The 19,028-nt window shown below is 43.0% G+C and overlaps 1 protein-coding gene across 3 annotated transcripts in view; it reads right to left on the reverse strand.

Annotated features, from left to right (window-relative positions):
* The window catches only part of Abhd3 (abhydrolase domain containing 3, phospholipase), a 44,921-nt gene that overhangs the window by 2,326 nt on the left and 23,567 nt on the right, over nt 1-19,028 (reverse strand). For 2 of the 3 annotated variants that reach the window (XM_076554717.1, XM_076554719.1), the window contains 5 exons: nt 18,137-18,182; nt 9,382-9,494; nt 4,512-4,685; nt 2,172-2,220; nt 1,928-2,093 (listed from right to left, as the gene is read on the reverse strand). In XM_076554717.1, the coding sequence (XP_076410832.1) occupies nt 1,928-2,093; nt 2,172-2,220; nt 4,512-4,685; nt 9,382-9,494; nt 18,137-18,182 (548 nt within the window). The remainder of the gene's footprint in view (nt 1-1,927; nt 2,094-2,171; nt 2,221-4,511; nt 4,686-9,381; nt 9,495-18,136; nt 18,183-19,028) is intronic. The other variant, XM_076554718.1, reaches the window with a different exon arrangement.

The raw sequence follows: 19,028 nt of genomic DNA on the forward strand, positions 1-19,028 counted from the left end.
TTAGTGGTGACTGAGCTCAGGGCCCCAAATGTGCCAGGTAAGCACCCTATATTGAGCTCCAGCCCAGCCCCAAATAAATGTTTTTAATTAAGTATTTGGAGAAAATGTTTAAAAGATTTTTTTTCTTGAGGTTCTGGAGAGATGACTCAGTGGTTAAGATAAGAGCACTGGTTGATCTTTTGAGGACCCACGTTTGATTCCCAGCTCCCATGTGGCAGCTCACAACCATCTGTAACTCTAGTTCCAGGAGCTATGACTTCCTCTTCTGGCCTCTGTGGGTACCAGGTCCAGACACACAAGCAAAACACCCAACACATTAAAGTTTGAAAACTGATTTAAGAAGATTTTTGAGTCAGGCATGGTGGCTCACACCTGACATTCCAGAACATGGGGTGGAGGCAGGAGGATCAAGAGTTCCAGGGAAGCCTGGGCTACACAGTGACATCCTGTGTTGACAACAGCAAATCATAACCATCTTTCAGCCCTCACACAGCCGTTAGAGGTCAAGCCTTCTGACACGAAGTTTGTAAGATTACTTTCAATAAACAAACATGTATGCTTACTGCTGTTCTTTTTTATTTATTTTTTATTTTATTTTATTTTATTTATTTTTTTTTTTTTTTGGTTTTTTTCGAGACAGGGTTTCTCTGTGTAGCTTTGTGCCTTTCCTGGAGCTCACTTGGTAGCCCAGGCTGGCCTCGAACTCACAGAGATCCGCCTGTCTCTGCCTCCCGAGTGCTGGGATTAAAGGCGTGCGCCACCACGCCCGGCTTTATTTATTTTTTAAATCAGGAGGCTTCTTTTTAAGATTTACTTTTATTACTTTAAATGATGTATGTGTAGGACGGATATGTACACTTGAGTGAACTGCCTGTGGAGGCCAGAAGGTGGTGCTAGACTGGAGTTACAGGTGACTTTGAGTTGCCTGACAGAGGTGCTGGGAACTGAACCAGGGTCCTTGACAAGAGCAATACATGCTCCCAACCACCCAGCCATCTCTCCTGCCCAAATGCTATTCTTAAATTAAGAGAGTATGAAAGTTAATTTTGGAATAATTTTCTTCCTTACTGTATCCAATAGAAAAAAAAAAAAAACTAGACTGTTTTCCTTTAGAAATAAACTTTTGGCACAAATTTGCTTCCAGCATAGAAATACTCAAGGACATTGTGTTTCTAAAGTCTCAAGTCCTCTTCCACGTTAAAGGGGAAGAAAAACCCCTACTCCTTTTATTTTGGAACTCCAGGAAAAAGGGCAAACAATGCCAGTGCCCTCCCCAGGCAAAGATGCTGGAGCACCATCTGTTTAAAGGCCTGGCATTTGAGAGGAACCAAAGGTTATACACGCGAGAACACACTATCAGTTCTAACTGGGCCCGAGTCTCTGACCCTGTGGTCTGAAACACTTTGATACTAAGTTATAAAGCTAACTTTTGTTTGCTGGTTTTTATGTTTTGAGTCTTCCTGGCCCAGGCTGCTCTTCAGCTTGTTCAAGTTCAGGCCAGCCTTAAACTCATTTCTTCTTCTTGCTTCAGTGTCTAAAACGCTGGGATTATAGGCATGGAGCTCCACGCCAGGAAGCATTTTAATTAAAAAAATCATAATAGAAGACACTGTATAACTGTTATATTTTTATTATCATAGTTCCTTGAAAAGAACACTATTTTAAAAGCTAACCGGGAGCCAGGGAGATGACTCGGCAGTTGTTGCTCTCCCAGAGGATCCAGGTTCAGTTCCCAGCACCTGTGTCTGGTGGCTCCCAACAATCCGTAACTCCAGCTCCAGGGCACCTGTTGCCCTCTTCTGGCCTCTAGGGCCACTGACACACACATGGCATATACTCACATATACACAGAAATAAAACTAAAAGATAGGTCTTTGAAAAAAAAAGTTAATTCATACCAAAGTGTGTAGACAGATGGTGTTCTTACCATGGCTGGGTGAGAAAACATCATCCACAGCATTCAGGCACAGCACTGGGATTCCCACGGACTTCAGTCTGCGGTTTGGACTGGCATCCATGTAATAATCATCAATTGTTCGGTATCCAAACATGACTGAGGTGAATCGTTTATCAAACTCTCTAATAGACTTAGCCTGAAAAGCAAATCCAAACTGAATCTACTCTTGGAGTCACAAGAGGAAATAAAAATATTAGGGAAAGCTACCCCTTACCTTCATGACCTGGTCCATGTCAATTTGTTTGACAAACATATGCTGGTGCCTGAAACAAAAGAAATTTCAAACTAAAAATTAAGATCACCTCTACTTCAGTCATATCTAAAATATATAAGAGCAGGTAATTAAAAAGTCCAGCACAGGGAACTAAAATAATATCCGCTGGACCAGTGAGATGACTCAGTGGGTAAAGATACATGCAGTCAACCCTGATGGCCTGAGCTCAGTTCTGCCCACATGGTAGAAAGACAATTTCTTTACACAGACTGTTCTCTGACCTACACAGCATACTGCCCACACGAAGTAAGCCAATAAAAGTGTAATGAAAATATTTTAAGTCTGCCTAATCTCTCTCTCTCTCCCCCCCCCCCCCATGGTGTTTGGTTAGAGGACAGTTTTGGTGCAGGTTCCCATTTTCTCACCAGGGTGATCAATATATATCCATCTTTTGGCAGTGACAGAGATTGAATTTAGCACCTGGAACATGACGCCCATATGTTGTAATGCTGAGCTACATCCTTAGGTCCTCAACTAATACTTTAATCCAAATGATTCTTCATTTTTCTTGCTACTGTTCCCATTTCAATGACCAGGCCAGTGATGGTTAGCACTGCTATAATAATGACACAATGATTGTGTGGTATTTTTAGCATTAAATCATTAAATCATGTTTATATTTGTCAATTCGTTTTAAAATGCGTGGTAGGGGTATAGTTGGGGCTGTAGAGGTTGAGTATGTGCCCAGCATGTTTGAGATCCTGGACTCAGTCCCCAGCACTGAACAAACAAACAAACAGTAACGGCCATTAAAGGAATGAAACAGAAACATCTTGCTGCTCTGTGCTACCATGCAGGTCTTCACTGTTAGAAGATGAACAATTCCAGAAAAACAGATGCAAAGACATTATTTTGAAAATATGAGAATCATGAGCTAAGAATATATAAGACAGAAAAAGAACTGTATTCTATTTCTTTCTTGTTTTGAATATATTTTCTTAAAATTGAAAAAAAAAATCATTTAATTTGTGTTCATGTGTGTATGCCACAGTGTGTGTGTGTGTGTGTGTAGATCAAGAGGGAATCTCTTCTCTCCTTCACCATGAGTCACAGGGATTAAACCCTGGTTGTCAGGCTTGGTGGCAGGCACCTTTACCCACCAAGACATCTTGCCATTTCACATTCTCCCATTGCTAAAACACACCACACTTGTAAGAATATGCTTAAGGAGCTATATTATTCAACATGTGATGGAGATGCTGTGAAAATATGTTGCTCTCATTGGTTGATAAATAAAGCTGTTTGGCTTATGGCAAGGCAGCTTAGGGCAGGCGGAAAATCTAAACAGAGAGGAGGAAGGCGCAAGAGCAGAGGAGACACTGTCAGCTGCCACCATGAGAAACAAGATGTAAAAGTACCGGTAAACCACGAGCCACGTGGCAAAGTATAGCTTTATAGAAACGGGTTAACTTAAGATATAAGAACTAGCTAGCAAGAGGCCTGCCATAGTCGTAGTTTAAAAATAACATAAGCCTGTGTGTGTTTATTTGGGTCCCAGCAGGTGTGGGACAGTGGGTGAGAGGGATCTGTCCTGACCACAGGCCAGGGGACCACAGGAAAACTTCCAGTTACAAACACGGGACACTCCTTTTTTTTGTGAGACAGGGTCTCTCTATACAGCTCAAACTGTCCTGGAGCTCACTATTTAGACCAGGTTGGCCTTGAACTCAGAGATATGCCTGCCTCTGCCTCCTGAGTGCTGGGATCAAAGGGGTAAGCCACCACACCTAGCTACACAGGACATTCTTAACACATTACCTGAGAAAGAATTAGGTTTGGAAAAGGCTAACAACCAAAAAGCCTAAGGAAACAGCCCAAACGTATCACCAAACACACTCTGCACTAATGTTGCAGTTTTCAGAATAATTGAGAATAGCAACCTTCAACGCAGGGTAGGGGTACAAACAGAAGGAATGCATTCTGTCTTTTTTTGTTTGTTTGTTTTCAAGACAGGGTTTCTCTGTGGAACAGCCCTCGCTGTCCTGGAACTCATTTTGTAGAACAGGCTGGCCTCAAACTCACAGAGGTCCAACTGTCTCTGTTTCCCAAGTGCTGGGATTAAAGGTTCACACCACCACCACCCAGATGCATTATGACTTTTGTCTATATTTTTACCTTATAATTTTTGGTATGCATTCATAATGTAGAGAGTATCTTAGTAAAGTAATAAATTTATTGTATAAACAAATACACATATACTGGTAGTGTTATACTCTAAAATTTCATACTGCTGAGTCATGTAATCTAAACTGGTAACAAAAGGCTTTAAACATGACTTACTTCTTAACTGAAGACTGGAGGCAAGTTGTCAGGTAGTAATTAAAAAGCAGCCAGTTTAGTGGTTTCTCCAATGACTCTGAGCACGCGAAAGTATTCCAGCCAACTGAAAATGTTGCAGCTGCCATCAAAGGAGTTTTGGACCCAATTTTACCCAAGTAATTTAGAAGCAGCATTCTAAAATGGCAAGAAAAAAGATTTTGACTGGCTACATCTCTCAAAAGTCCCTTTCTAACCATACACGTCACAGGACAAGGCAGACACCAGCAAGTAACCAATGCTCAGTCTCTTTTTCTTTTTGAGATAAGATCTCAGGCAGCCCAGGATGACCTTGAACACTCAACTCTGTAGGATGACCTGGACTGCCTTAGCCTCCCAAGAGCCGGGTCTGTGCCATCACCCGTGACCACTGCTGAAGTCCTGCGCACTGGAAGGGTTTCTTTGTTCTTTCCTCATAGTCATAGTTTACCGAGTGGTTCTCAAACGCGGCTGCGCACTGGGATCACCAGGGACTATGTGAACTACTGGTGTCTGACCTCACGCCCTGAGCTCCTGAGTCTACTGGTCTGAGTGGTCGGTCCCCCTATGTGCCTATGCACCTTGCATCCCACGGCGAGTCTCCAAAGCACGCTACAGTCCACTGGTAGACTTTCTGAGCTGTGGCAGAGCATTTGGCCCCTAAAGTTACTGAACTTCTGTTCCTTCCTCTGTTTCTCTTATTCTATCAATTTCTTCAATTCTAGCCAAGCTCTATTTGGATAAGAGGGACAAGAGTTGAGTTTGAGTTAGCACTCAATGGCTCAAACTAAGAAGGGTAACGCCCTAACTCCACCTCCCATTATATCCTCCGTACATAGCTTCTTCAACAGACTAGGCTCTAAAGTAGGAGAATGGATAAAATACTTCCTCGTTACCTTTTACAACTCAAATGGTTTACAAGGATAGGAAATTTTATTTTGTTTGTTTTTTTGTTTTTCGAGACAGGGTTTCTCTGTGTAGGCCTGGCTGTCCTGAAACTCACTCTGTAGATTGGGCTAACCTTGAACTCATAGAGATCCAATTGCCTCTGCTGCCCAAGTGCTGGGATTAAAGGTGTGGGCCACCACTGCCCAGCTTAAGGGCAGGAAATTTGTATGAAAAGTGGACATCTGGCTTTTGAAAATAATTTTTTTGAAAAAATTTTAAAATAACATTTATTTAGTGTGTGTGTGTACATGTATGTACATTCTATAGCAAGTTTGTGGAGGCCAGAGAACAATTTGAGGGAGTCAGTTCCTTCCTTCTATGTAGATCCCAGGATAAAACTCAGGTCCTTGGGCATGGCAGCACCTGCCCTTGTCTACTGAGTTGTCTTACCAGTTCTGAAACCGACTGCTCTTTTTTTTGAGACTGTATTTCACTGTTTTTAGCTGAGGCTGGCTTGGAACTTGTCACCCTCCGGCCTCAGCCTCCAGGAATGCTAGAATCACAGATATGTTCCATCCCATGCGATTTGAAAATGACCTTTTATAATGACTATATGACTTGCACACAGTGCTGTAGTCACTAATCCATTTGAAGGATGCTTCTTGTCCTGTGAAGAATTCATTCTAGGGTTCTCATATAGTACCTTGACACTTCAGCTGGAGGTCAGACAGTGTCCAGACTGGTAAAGTACACAAACCAGAACAGCTGGAAAGGATCTAAAGCAGAAAGACCCTGAAACAGGCACAGCCAAATCTTTAGAGGCAATTCAGAAGTGCTAGAATGTGAAGATGCTACCTCAAAAGGTCATTTTACATGGAAAGAAGGCCCCATTTGCTCACCGGTGGGGGGGGGGCAAACATTACATGGGTCTAGATGGAGAAAGAACTCATGGATGAAAGGATTTAAACACCAAAGAATGGATTTTATTTGGCATCTGTATTTCAAACTATATAATTCAATAGCAGACACAATTGGGGAAATGTGAACACTTAATACTGATACTTAAGAATACTGCTAATCTTGTTCAGGTATGTAAGAGTACTGAGCCTTTTTTAAAAAAAGACACAGGTGTTCCATTTAGCGTTACCAACTGAAACATTAATATAACGATTTTCTTCTGTGCTCCACTCCAGGAGGTGTTGTGATACATAGCTGATGCACTGTGTAGAAAAAGCAAGATCCTATCTCCTCTCCTTGCTCCAAAATCCACTGATCTGTTGTCCTGCAGTAGGGGCTTCATCAGACACTAAGGTGAGAACAGAGTCCACTCTTACGGGCTCAAAGCCAAAAGGCCAAGAAGTGATTCAACCAACTGATTTATTATTCTGAGGAGCTAGGAACTGAACCCAGGGCCTCCCATGTTTTAAACATGTGATCTACTTAGTACCATCTGAAATAATAATAAAATGATTATGAGGTTTGGTTAATAGTAATTGGAGTTGGGAATGAACTGGAGAAGTGGGTGATATTGATGAAACAAGATTACCCACAAGCTGATAATTACTAAGGCTAGGGGATGACTGTATGCAGGAATATTCTTATTTTCCATTTCATGTGTTTGGAATTCTCTATTCATTTAAAAAGTATTTACCAACTCACTGGGAGAGCAGAATCTGGGTCTAGAGCCGCAGAGTTTCTTGACTTAACTCAGTTCTGGCTCAAAGCCCACACTTGGCCCCAGGCATCGCAGGCACTGGGATGACCCCAGTCCATGGCTCACTGGGCATAAGACTCTTGCTTAGACTCTGCTTTTGCCAGCTGCATCTCAAAAAAGAAAGAAGGAAAGAAAGAAAGTGCACCCACTTGGGAACGTGTCACAGTGCTAGGCAACTAGAAGGTGTGACTCCTTCAAATAATTCACAAGACATTAATATTCAGCCAGCTGGAAAAGCTAATCTAACAGTCAGACCCGGTCTTTGGGCACTGAGGCTTCAAGGCTGGATGAATAAGCCTTTCCCAAGAGCTTCTGAATTGACAATTGGGGCCTCTTTATGTAAGGGCTAGCTAGCTTTGAAAAAAGTCATGGATTTATATGATTAAGGGAAAAAGTTCAGCCTTACTCTGTCTTTTCAGGTTCACTCTGAGGCTGAAGGGAAGAGGCTGAAATATGTCCATTAAGCACAACCTGGAGTCTGCTTGTTTCCATGCTGAGTCAGAGAGTTCCTTCTTTACTGGGTCAAGTCAGACCTTCCATGCTAATGTAAGGGATGGATTCTCTATCAGAATCTAAAAAACTCTGGTCAGCGCCTACTCGGCAGGGCCTGCTGTCCATGTCCACCTTTCGCTTTCCAGCATGTACACTCTGAAGATGTTCTGAAAACTGAGATGGTAGATACATCCAGAATAAAGCTAAAAAAATTTCTATTTTCAGTGTTGACTGGCTTTTAAAAAGAGGTTAAAAAAGAGCAATTTAATTCTATTTTATGTATGTAAGTGTTTGCCTGCATGTATGTCTGTGGACCATGTAAGTGCAGTGCTGGTGGAGGCCCAAGAGCTTGTGAACTGGAGTCATAGAGATGGCTGTGAACTGGAGTCATAGAGAGATGGCTGTGAACTGGAGTCATAGAGATGGCTGTGAACTGGAGTTAGAGAGATGGCTGTGAACTGGAGTCATATAGAGATGGCTGTGAACTGGAGTCATAGAGAGATGGCTGTGAACTGGAGTCATAGAGAGATGGCTGTGAGCTACCATCTGGGTGCTGGAACTGTACCTGGGTTCTTAAGAACAGCATGTGTTCTTAATTGCTGAGATGTCTTTCCAGCCCCCCATAATCAGCTTTTAAAATAAAGACAAATGGTCATCTAGTATGCCTAAGTACCAAAATGTACAATAAAATATATGTATGGTAAAATATTCTAATGAAAAGCAGTTAATTGGTATTAATCTTATAGGGCTTGGTAGGGGAAGATGTCTCTAGTTTTATATATATATATATATATATATATATATATATATATATATATGTCTACTTTTTTGATAATTTATTCTGCAGATAGGAAAAACAACAATTTGCAAAAGAGAATTTTTTAGTAGAAAACTTTAGAAAAATGAAATACAATAGCTTGGGGTAGAGGTACAGGGCTCAGTGGTAAGTGTCTGCTGACATGCATTGGTCCTAGCTTCAATCCCCAGCACCATAAAAATTAATTAATTAAATTAAAAAATAAGTGTTGACAATGGTTAGGGGGTCTAAAGTCTAGGAAAATACTAGATAACTTTTAGATTTCTTTAAGTTCACTTTCTCTCTCTATCAACACACACACACACACACACACACACACACACACACACACACACACACACACACCAGTTATTAGTGTCAGATATCACTCAAAGGGACTGGAGATGCTCCACCGTGAAGCTCCACCGTGAAGCTCTTGCTGTCTCCCCAGAGGGCCTGAGTTCAGCCTCCAGCACTCATAGCAAGCTGCTCACAAACACTTGTGACTCCAGCTGCAGGGGTCCAATACCATCTTCTGGCCTTCTCAGGCACTCCATGCTCAGCATGGGCATATACATACACAGACAAACACAAAATACATAAATAAATCTTCAAAAAGCTCCAAATAAACCCCAATGGAAGGGTAAGTGCATAAGCCATCTTAGCTTAACAGCATCTGGAGTGGGACATTAACAAAATGAAGTTTATTTGATTGCTCTCCAAAAGGACTCACTGGACCCTTTGCATTACAGAAGCCAGGAAAATACTGAACTTTGTCTGAGCTGATTCCTTCCTGCCTTCCTTCAGCCGCAAGTGAGAGACTCAAACATTCAGAGTCAAGTGTCGAGGAGTTTGTAGTCCTCCTAGAGAGAGCTGTGAGGACTGTTCCCTTTGCCTGTAGTCGAGGGGGGGGGGGGAGGGAGGACGGCTCCCCTCTCCACGCGCAGAAGAGAAGAAGTCCTTACCCTCCCATTGACACGCCTGCTGCCAAAAACGGGGCCAAAGGGTACAGGCTGTGGACATGCTGGATGACCGTCTCCAAGTCTTCAGTGTTGGCACAGCAGTAGGTCCGTGGTGTCTGGACAAGAGCGCATTATTGTTAAAATGTGAGGGGAATGATTTGTAGAGTAGAAATGTTTAGTTTAAAAAAAAAAAAAACAAGCAAGGCCAGGCAGTGGTGGCGCACACCTTTAATCCCAGCACTCAGTAGGCAGAGGCAGGAGGATCTCTGTGAGTTCGAGGCCAGCCTGGTCTACAGAGTGAGATCCAGGAAAGGCTTCAAGGCTACACAGAGAAACCCTGTCTCGAAAAAACAAACAAACAAAAACAAAAAAACAAAACAAAAAACCCAAACAAGCAAGAAGTCATAAATATAAAAAATAACCTTTTGAGGGGTGGGGGTGGGTGGTGCCTGCAGCGGCAGTGGTGGTGCCACAGACCTTTAATCCCAGCACTTGGGAGGCAGAGGCAGGCAAATCTCTGAGTTTGAGGCCAGCCTGGTCTACAGAGTGAGTTCCAGGACAGCTAGGGTTACAGAGAGAAACCCTGTCTCAAAAAAACAAAAATAGCAATAACAACAACAACAACAAAAATAATCTTGGTTTATACATATTATTAATAATATATTATTATTACATATAATATCTTCTAACTTACAATCAACATGATCTGGTAGCACTAAGAAAAAGACCTTGAATGTGCAAGGAAAGCTTGGTATAATGGGACCAGGCCCATGTAAACACCTTCAGTTAAAACAGGCGCAAACACGCAGATGTGTGAGAAAATACAGGGAAGTGCATTATATAGAAAAATCATGTATGCTCCCTAAAAGGCAAAATAATTCTTCATTTAAAAAAAAAGCCAAGCAAGCAAACAAGATTTTCTAATAATGCCATAGAAGGTTAAATTCCAGGGCATGCTGGGCGTGGGGGCACATGTCTTTAATCCTAGCGTGTAGGAGGCACATTTAGTGGCTCTCTGTGAGTTCCAGGCCAGCCTGGGCTACATAGCGAGACCCTGTCTGGGGGAGGGCGCTAAACTGCCACTAGTTTCTCACCAGGGAATTGTTTCCTCCACCCTGAGCGCTGTCCACCCGATGAAGAAGTGAGGTTTCTAAACACCGCCTTTATCTAGACAATGCAACATAAAGTCTGTCTCATTAAATATCTTCTATTATGATACTGTATCCATTTAGTTCCAGCTGTGCAGTGTATCTTCCAATACTGAATCAGGCCACCTAAGACTTCAGTTTTCTGTCTGGAACTTAGAATATTTAATTTTACAGTTCCTCACTCAAGGCCTAGTGATCTGTATGCAATTATTTAATGATTCTATTTAAGGCAACTCTGATTCTTGTGTGGCTATGCCTACCAAAAGGAGTAATTCTTATAACAGGACTAATTGTGTTCTTCAATCCATCTCTACAGTGTGATCTCTTGAGATAACCATGAGATAAAAAAGCCCCAGGAAATAGCCCCATCAGCCCCCTGGAGACCAGGGTGACCTGTATGCCCTCCTGTCATGGCCCCAGATGGGAATAGTGCATGCTCCTGTAGTTGTCTGCATAAGGCACAGGGCACCCGTGATTCTGGGCATGCTTTAGAGCAGGTTAGCCAGCCAGATCTTCCCAGTGCAGAACCCTAAGAGGCACATCTCAAGTTCTCCATGGCTGGGCTTTGGACTACATGAATGAGGCTGGGCTGGGAAGACTACATGTGACACTCAATGAAAGAGAGATGGAGTTCATGGTCAGAGTGTCTCAACCTTAGAGGATCCCAGTTGTGCAGCCAGGGTTAGGGACTACTGCTTTAAGAGGGAAAAAGCAGAGTGAGAGCTGGACCGAGAGTGGAAGGAGCCTGCAGTGACAACGAGGAGGTCCATGCTGAGTGCTGAGAGAAGCAACTCTGGCTGGTGCTGGGTCCATGTCCGGGGCTCCCTGTGGTCTGAGGGTTGTCCTAAGTGTCCTGGGCTTTACAGGCTCATGGGCTCATGCTAAACACTCATCAAACAGGAGCTAAGCTATTATCATTTCTAAAACCACTCAATCATTTAAGTCTGTCTTTCTCTTTCTTTCTTTCTGAGTAGGAAAGGGTTTATTTCAACTTATCCTTCCAGATTCTAGTCCATCACCTGCTGTGGGATATCTTTCTGTATGCTGTGAATATGTGTTGCTCTGATTGGTTGATAAATAAAAATGTACTGGCCTATGGCAAGGCAGCTTAGAGGCAGGTGGAAATTCAAGCAGACAGACAGGAAGAGAAAGGAGAGGCAGGGAGACACCAGCCTGCCGCCCAAGAAACAATGCCAACAGACCGGTAAGCCACAGAACATGTGGTGACATATAGATCAATAGAAATGGGCTGAGTTTAGTTATAAGAGCTAGCTAGCAAGAAAATTGAGCCATAGGCCATGGTCATGCAATTCGTAATTAATATAAGCCTCTGGGTGTTTACTTGGGGGACGTGAGTGGGAGAGAGTTGTCTGGACCGCTGGCCAGCCGGGACACAGGGAAACTTTCAACTACAATCACCTAAGGAAATCAGGGCAGGAACTCAAGCAAGAACTGAGTAAAGTAGAACCTATGAAAGAATGCTGTGCCCTGGCTCATGTTCAGTTGTCTTTCTTATACAGCTCAGGTTTACTTGCCTAGGGATGGTGCCACCCAGTAATAGACTCTCCTAAAAAAAAAAAATCAATGAAATGATTCCTAATCTATACTCACAGATCAATGCCTTGTCCAGCCATCATTAGAGAGGCTTCCTCCAGCAGCAGATGCAAACAGATGCAGAGACCCACACCCAGACATTATGTAGACAGAACCCCTTCGGGAAGGGTGAGGAAAAACTGTAGGAATCAGAGGGGATGGAGGACACCAGAACATGGCCCATGGAATCAACTAGGCAGAGCTCACATGGGCTCAAAGAAACGGCAATCATGGGGCTTGCCTGGGTCTGCACTAGGTCCTCTGCGTATGTTATGGCTGCTAGCTAGGTGTTTTTGTGGGACTCCCAACAGTGGGAGCCAGTGTGTCTCTGGCTCTTTGGCCTGCTTTTGGAACTCTTTTTCTCCTAGTGGGTTGCCTTGTCCAGCCTCGATATGAGGGCCTTTGCCTTGTCTTACTGTATATTGTTTTGTCCTGTTTGGCTGTTGTCTTTTGGAGGCCTGCTCTTTTCTGAAAAGGAAACTGAGGGGGAGTGGACTTGGGGGACAGGAGTTGTTAGCGGGGAGCTGGGAGAAGTGGAGGGAGGGGAAACTTTGTTTGGGATGTATTGTATGAGAGAGGAATCTATTTTCAGTAAAAAAAAATTACCAAAAAAAGAAGAAAAAGAAAAAGATATCAAGAAAATGCCCCATGATTTGCCTTCAGGCCAAACTGGTAAGGCTTCTAGATTCATGAACTGTGCTGAACAGCATGAGCAAAGCAGTGAGAGCAGAACAGCGTGAACAGAACAGTGTGAGCAGAACAGTGTGCGTGTGAAGTGCCTGAGGAGCACATCTGACAGCTCAATCATGACCAGCTGCACTGTCCTCTGCAACTTCTTCTCCCTCAGGCCAAATCCTTTCTAGAAGCTTCCTTCTAGCTCTTGTTTTTTTGTTTTGTTTTTAATTAAAAAAATTAGGTTGGGGAGTTATCATTCCCAAGGTTAATTTAGGAAGTGATCGGTAACAATACAGAGTTTGTGGGCAGCGTGGACTCTTAGATCCCTGTCTTCCCTGCAGGGAAGCACTGAGCAGCCTCAGCAAGGCTGAGTGGGTTCTCACTTCCTCAGAGGAAGGCCTTGGCTTTTCCTCATCCCTGCAGACTGAGAAGAAAGGAGGACAATATGGTGGAAACATCTACCTCCTGACCCTCTGCAGAGGCTATAGCAATCCCTGTGCATCCCAAGTGTAGCTCTGACCTCTTCTAGAAAGGCCTTGACTTCTACAACTTTTTCCTATCCTAGGAAAACTGCTTACCTGAACGCCATTTCACTGTTGCCAGTTTTTCTGGGGTAATTTCAGTTAGAGACAGTTCCTTCCAGTTTGATCTTTGCTGACTCATCTTTTGTTCTTTTTTTATGCCTACCTAAGGTCTTTCTTACTCTGCGGCTCAGCTGCACTAAAATCCTTTCTGAAGCAAGGAGAAGTATAAATAAACACAAAACTTCCTTCACACTTGAAACAGAAACCATTCACGGCTCTGTGATGGAAAGAAGGAACACCAAGGGCTCTAAATGCCAGAGGTAGACCCCATCATCAATACTGGCATCTTGCTTTGTGATCTTACTCAAGTAATTCTCAAGATGTTGGACGACTAACCTGCAACCAGAAGTACATCCTTTGGAACACACTATTTTATTGTCTAAAATATAGTTATAAATACTTAAAAAGTATTATAATTTATATAGTAACACATTGTGAGGCATTGCTGTGACAGACCTGACCATGTTTTTTTGCGGAGGAGTGTGAAAGGAATTTGGAATTTTATGCAAAAAAAGCCATTGAGTGTTCAATGCTTGGTGAACTGTTCTGTAGGAGCTTGGAAGGTAGAGACTGCTGAGGGCTTGTGAAGTTTCAGAAGGGATGTTTAAAGACTCTATCAGGGGCATTTGTTATTTTTTAATTAAGATTCTGTGGTTCTGGTTAGCTGGGGCTGAAGAATCAGCTGTGATTAACAAGATACCAGAACTACTAAAGTGAAACCTTTGCTTTGCTGGGATACTCTATGCTGGTTGGCTGGAGCTGAGAAATTCGAGGTGATTAAGAAGAGACCAGCATCACTGAGGTGAAATCTTCTGGGAAGTGTAAGCCAATCCTTTCCTCCCCAAGGTGCTTTTGGTCATGGCGTGGCCATGGTCATGTTTCAAGTTCTCAGCAGTCTTCCTCCCTCAGTCTCCTGAATCCCGGGTTTCTAAGTGTGCATCACTACATTCAGCTTCCACAGGTACTCTCAAACCAACCACTCCTTGTCACCCTGGCAACCAAATGCACTGCCACTTAAGACATTCCAATTTTGGCCTAGCAAAGCTCATGTCCATCTCTCTAAGCTCCCACACTCTTAGCCGTTCCAATACTGTTTGTCAAGACAAACTTTTGTCTCTGAGTCCCTAAAAATCATGAAGAAAGTTGTATACTCCTGAGAGAATGATAATGGTAGACATTATCATTCTAAAAGGAATAGAAAACGGCAAGGAAGGACTGGACCACCGCAAGAATAAAACATGGCAGGGAAAGTGCTAAATCTTGCATGCTTCCTGCCTGGTCCAGAGCATGTGATGATGGAATGATGAGCTCAGACAAGCTTGGGCCCTTACCCCATGTCCATGGCATTCGCAGCCCACAGCCTGTGTCTTGATCTGGCTTCATTTTCCACCTGCAGCTTTCCATATTCCTCACGTTTCCAAGTCCTGGCATCTCATCACGCATTCAGTCTCTAATCTCCCAGTGTCATGTGTCACCCTCTCAAGGACTTTCTGCAGAGACCACTACCCTGTCACACACTGTCTGCTCCTCACCACACACAACAATATTGCTTTGGAATCTAAGAAGTTTTATCCTGGAAGTTAAAAATAAAACTCTTGCAATCTTGTGTGCCTGTGATCAGCATCACATGAACCTCCAAGTCTGCTAACATCTCAAAGATTACCGTGGACCACAACTGCATCAGTCCATGAGTACTTGAGCATGGCAAAGTAGAGCCTGGGGAAACAGCCTCCTAGGAAGCCCGATGAGAACCAGAACCCTAGAAGTATTCCCTCCTCCTCCTCCTTTTATGTATTTTTCTTTCTTTTTTGGTTATTTTGGTTTTTTTTTTTCAAGACAGTGTTTCTCTGTGTAGCCCTGGCTGCCCTGGAACTCTCTCTGTAGACCAGGCTTGCTTCAAACTCACAGAGATCCTCCTGCCTCTGCCTCCTGAGTGCTGGGATTAAAGGTATGCACCACCACTACCTGGCCAAGTATTCTCTTCTTAAGATAAAATATTTCAAAGAGTTTACTTTGTCATATCTTTGAGCTTGCCATGGGTGGAGTCAGGGCAGGTCCAAGCATGCCATGAGGGCATCTACGCTAGGGTTCCAGTGCAGAGTGACTGGCTTCTTTAACGGCACTGGTCTCTTCAGAAGCCGCGCCTTCTTCACTCTCAACTTCACACTGGTTTTTCTAACCAAACTTCACTTTTAGGGGGGAGGGTGTCTTTCTCCTCTGCTTGTTTTCCCCCAAGTCTCATAAAAAAAAAATGGAGCTAGCAGCTGGGCAGTGGTGTATGCCTTTAACCCCAGCACTCGGGAGGCAGAGGCAAGCAGATCTTTGTGAGTTTGAGGCCAGTCTAGTCTACAGAGTGAGTTCCAGGACATCCATGGTTGTTATACAGAGAAACCCTGTCTAGAAACAACCCTCCCCACCCCAAACGCAGTTAGCAATAACCATGTCATGTCCCGAATATTTGGCTGCCTTCTTTAAAATCTCAAGACACAGACTAAGTTCATTGCCAGAACATAACACAGTTTCCAACAGAGTCCTTGTTTCCATCTGAAATCCCAGTCAGAGTCTGCCTGTCCACATTTCTATCAGCACTCGAGTCATTTGAGCTCCTACCAGAATCGCCCACTGATACTGAGATTGCACCATCCTAAGCTTTCTAGACCAGATAGCCAAGCTTTCAAATTTCTCCTGAAAACCAAGTCCAAGGCTTAAAAGCCCAACAGGAAGGTTTTGTTGCAGCAGCCACCACACTCCTGGTACCAAACTTCTGTATTAAATTTGTTTCATTATACTGACAGACCATCTAAGAAAACAACTTAAAGGATGAACGATTCAGTGGTTTCAATTCATCATGGAAGTGGGGATGGCAGATTCTATCATGGTGGCCAGGAAGGATAGTGGGAAGGAATAGGAGGGGGTGAGGGAAAGATAAAGAGAGAGAGAGAGAGAAGTCCAGACTGACTGACTTTCTCCCTTTCCCCACAGCTTATGGAATGGACCTATATTCCGAGTAGGTCTTTCACCCTTAGTTAATTTTCTCTAGAACTGTCCTACAGTTAGAAGTGTGTGTTACTAATTTCATAGGCACTTTTCCATTAGATCAAGTTGGCAGTCAAGATTAACTCTTGCAGTACATGTAATATCTTACAACATGGCTCACACGTTTTTGTTTTGTTTTTGGTTGTTTTTCTGAGGTTGAGGCCTCACTGTGTTGCCCAAGTTGGCCTTGAATTCCTGAGCTCAAGTGATCCTCTTACTTGGCCTCCCAAGTAGCTGGGAAGAAAGATGCTGAACATCACCATGCCTGATTCAAGTTACAGATTTAATTATCAAATGCAGCCGTGATATGGAAGAACTCCTATCCTAGTAAAGACTAACTAGGAGTTAGAGGTCATGATTTAAATTTAAAATGTTAATAATGTTACTTCTTTGTAAAGCCTGCCTGTCAAATATGCAGACAGAATATAGCCTATCTGTGTCATGACAAAACTAAATCTCTTTCCTTTTTTGTATTTTGTTTTGTTTTGTTTTTTGAGACAAGGTTTCACGTAGCACTGGCTGTCCTGGAACCTAACTCTGTAGACCAGGCTGGCTTTGAACTCACAGAGATCCACCTGCCTCTCTCTCCCTAGTATGGGGATTAAAGTCATGTACTACCACTGCCTACCACTGTCTCTTTTCATGACAGAAAAACAAGTATCAGTATACTGTTTTTGTTGTTTGGGGTGATTTGACTGATAATGGCCCCCATTGACTCATATGTTGGAATGCTTGGTTCCTAGGTGGTGGAACTGTTTTGGGAAGGATTTGAAGGTGTGGCCTTGTTGGAGGAGGTGTGTCACCAGGGGTGGGCTTCACATCAGGCCCAGTCTTGCTTTCTCTGTCTGCTGCCTTTGGATCAGAAGCTCTCAGAGCTACTGCTGTCTGCCTGCTGCCATGCTCCTTACCATGATGGTCATGTACTCACCCTATGAAACAGTTAGCAGGCCCCAATTAAATGCTTTCTTTTATAAGTTGTCCTGGTCATGGTGTCTCTTCACAGCCAACAGAACAGTAAGATCCCACCCCCAATGCAGTACTGGGATTGACCTAGGACTTCACATATGCTAGGTAAGAACTCTAACCACTTAGCTTTATCTCCAGACTATATTGGTTAATTTGTAAAGAAAATATATTTTGCATTAAAAAGATAGACACAGCTGGATTGTAGTGGTGCACACCTTTAATCCCAGCACTCATGAGGTGGAGGCAGATGGATCTCTGAGTTTGAGGCCAACTTGGTCTACAGAGTGAGTTCCAGGACAGCCAGGACTCTACAGAGAAACCCTGTCTCAAACCTCCCCCCCCAAAAAAAACCCACAACCAACCAAAACAAAACAAAACAAAAGATATACATTAATATCTACTGGTGTTAGAATATAGTGAATATAAAAGTTGTTATAAAATAGAATGTTGGTGGCTGGAGAGATGGCTCAGTGGTTGAGAGAACTTCCTGTTCTCCCAGAGGACCCAAGTTCAGTTCCCAGAACTCATGAAATGGCTCACAACTGTGTATAATTCTAGCTCCAGGGTATCTGATACTAACACATACACATAAGCAAATAAAAAATTATAAAGTATACTAATTTGGGTTGGAGAGGTTTTCCTACTATGATCTTATATTAGCTGCAAAATTAGTTTCAATAAAAATAATATGCTTTTCATTATAAAACAGGAAATGATTCTTTTTCAAATTGAGGCTTGTTGTTTAAATTTACTTACCAAGAGATTCTCTCCTGCCACTCCTCTGTTATTAAAAACCACACACCTAAAAATGAGGAAAGCAATTTTGTTACTTCTCCAACAATTCTTCCTAGTGATATACTATTGAGATCCTCTTACTGACACTACCCTACAGCATTAAAACAGTAAAAAAGTTGGACCAGGGATGTAGCTCAGTTGGAGTGCTTGCCCAGTATGCATGAAGCCCTGGGTTCAAATTCCAGTACTATATCAAGTGGTTATGTTGATGCATGCCTACAATGCCAGCACATGGGGAAGCAGAGGCAGGAGGATCAGAAGTGCAAGGTCATTTTTTTTTTTTTTTTTTTTTTTTTTTTTTACCTATGTAGCACTAGAAAGTTTGAAATCAGCCTGAGAGATGGAGACCCTGTCTCAAAACCAGCCTGGGAGAGATGGAGACCCTGTCTCAAAACCAGCCTGGGAGAGATGGAGACCCTGTCTTAAAACCAGCCTGAGAGATGGAGACCCTGTCTCAAAACCAGCCTGGGAGAGATGGAGACCCTGTCTCAAAACCAGCCTGGGAGAGATGGAGACCCTGTCTCAAAACCAGCCTGAGGGATAGAAACCCTGTCTTAAAACCAGCCTGAGAGATGGAAACCCTGTTTCAAACATCTGCCAAAACAGACTGAAAAAAAAAAAAAAAGATGTTTTAGGGACTTTGTGATAGCTTAGCTGGCAAAGGCATTTGCTGCCAAGCCTAATTTGGGTTCAATCCCATGACCCACAAGGTTTAAAAAGAGAACTGACTCTTGCAAGTTGTCCTCTGAGCCCCACACAAGCACAATGGTGTAGGAACACACACACACACACACACACACACACACACACACACACACACACACAATGCAATTAAAAATGCCTGTAATAGTAT

The sequence above is a fragment of the Peromyscus maniculatus genome, chromosome 19 (assembly GCF_049852395.1).
Source record: "Peromyscus maniculatus bairdii isolate BWxNUB_F1_BW_parent chromosome 19, HU_Pman_BW_mat_3.1, whole genome shotgun sequence".
Lineage (NCBI taxonomy): Eukaryota > Metazoa > Chordata > Mammalia > Rodentia > Cricetidae > Peromyscus > Peromyscus maniculatus.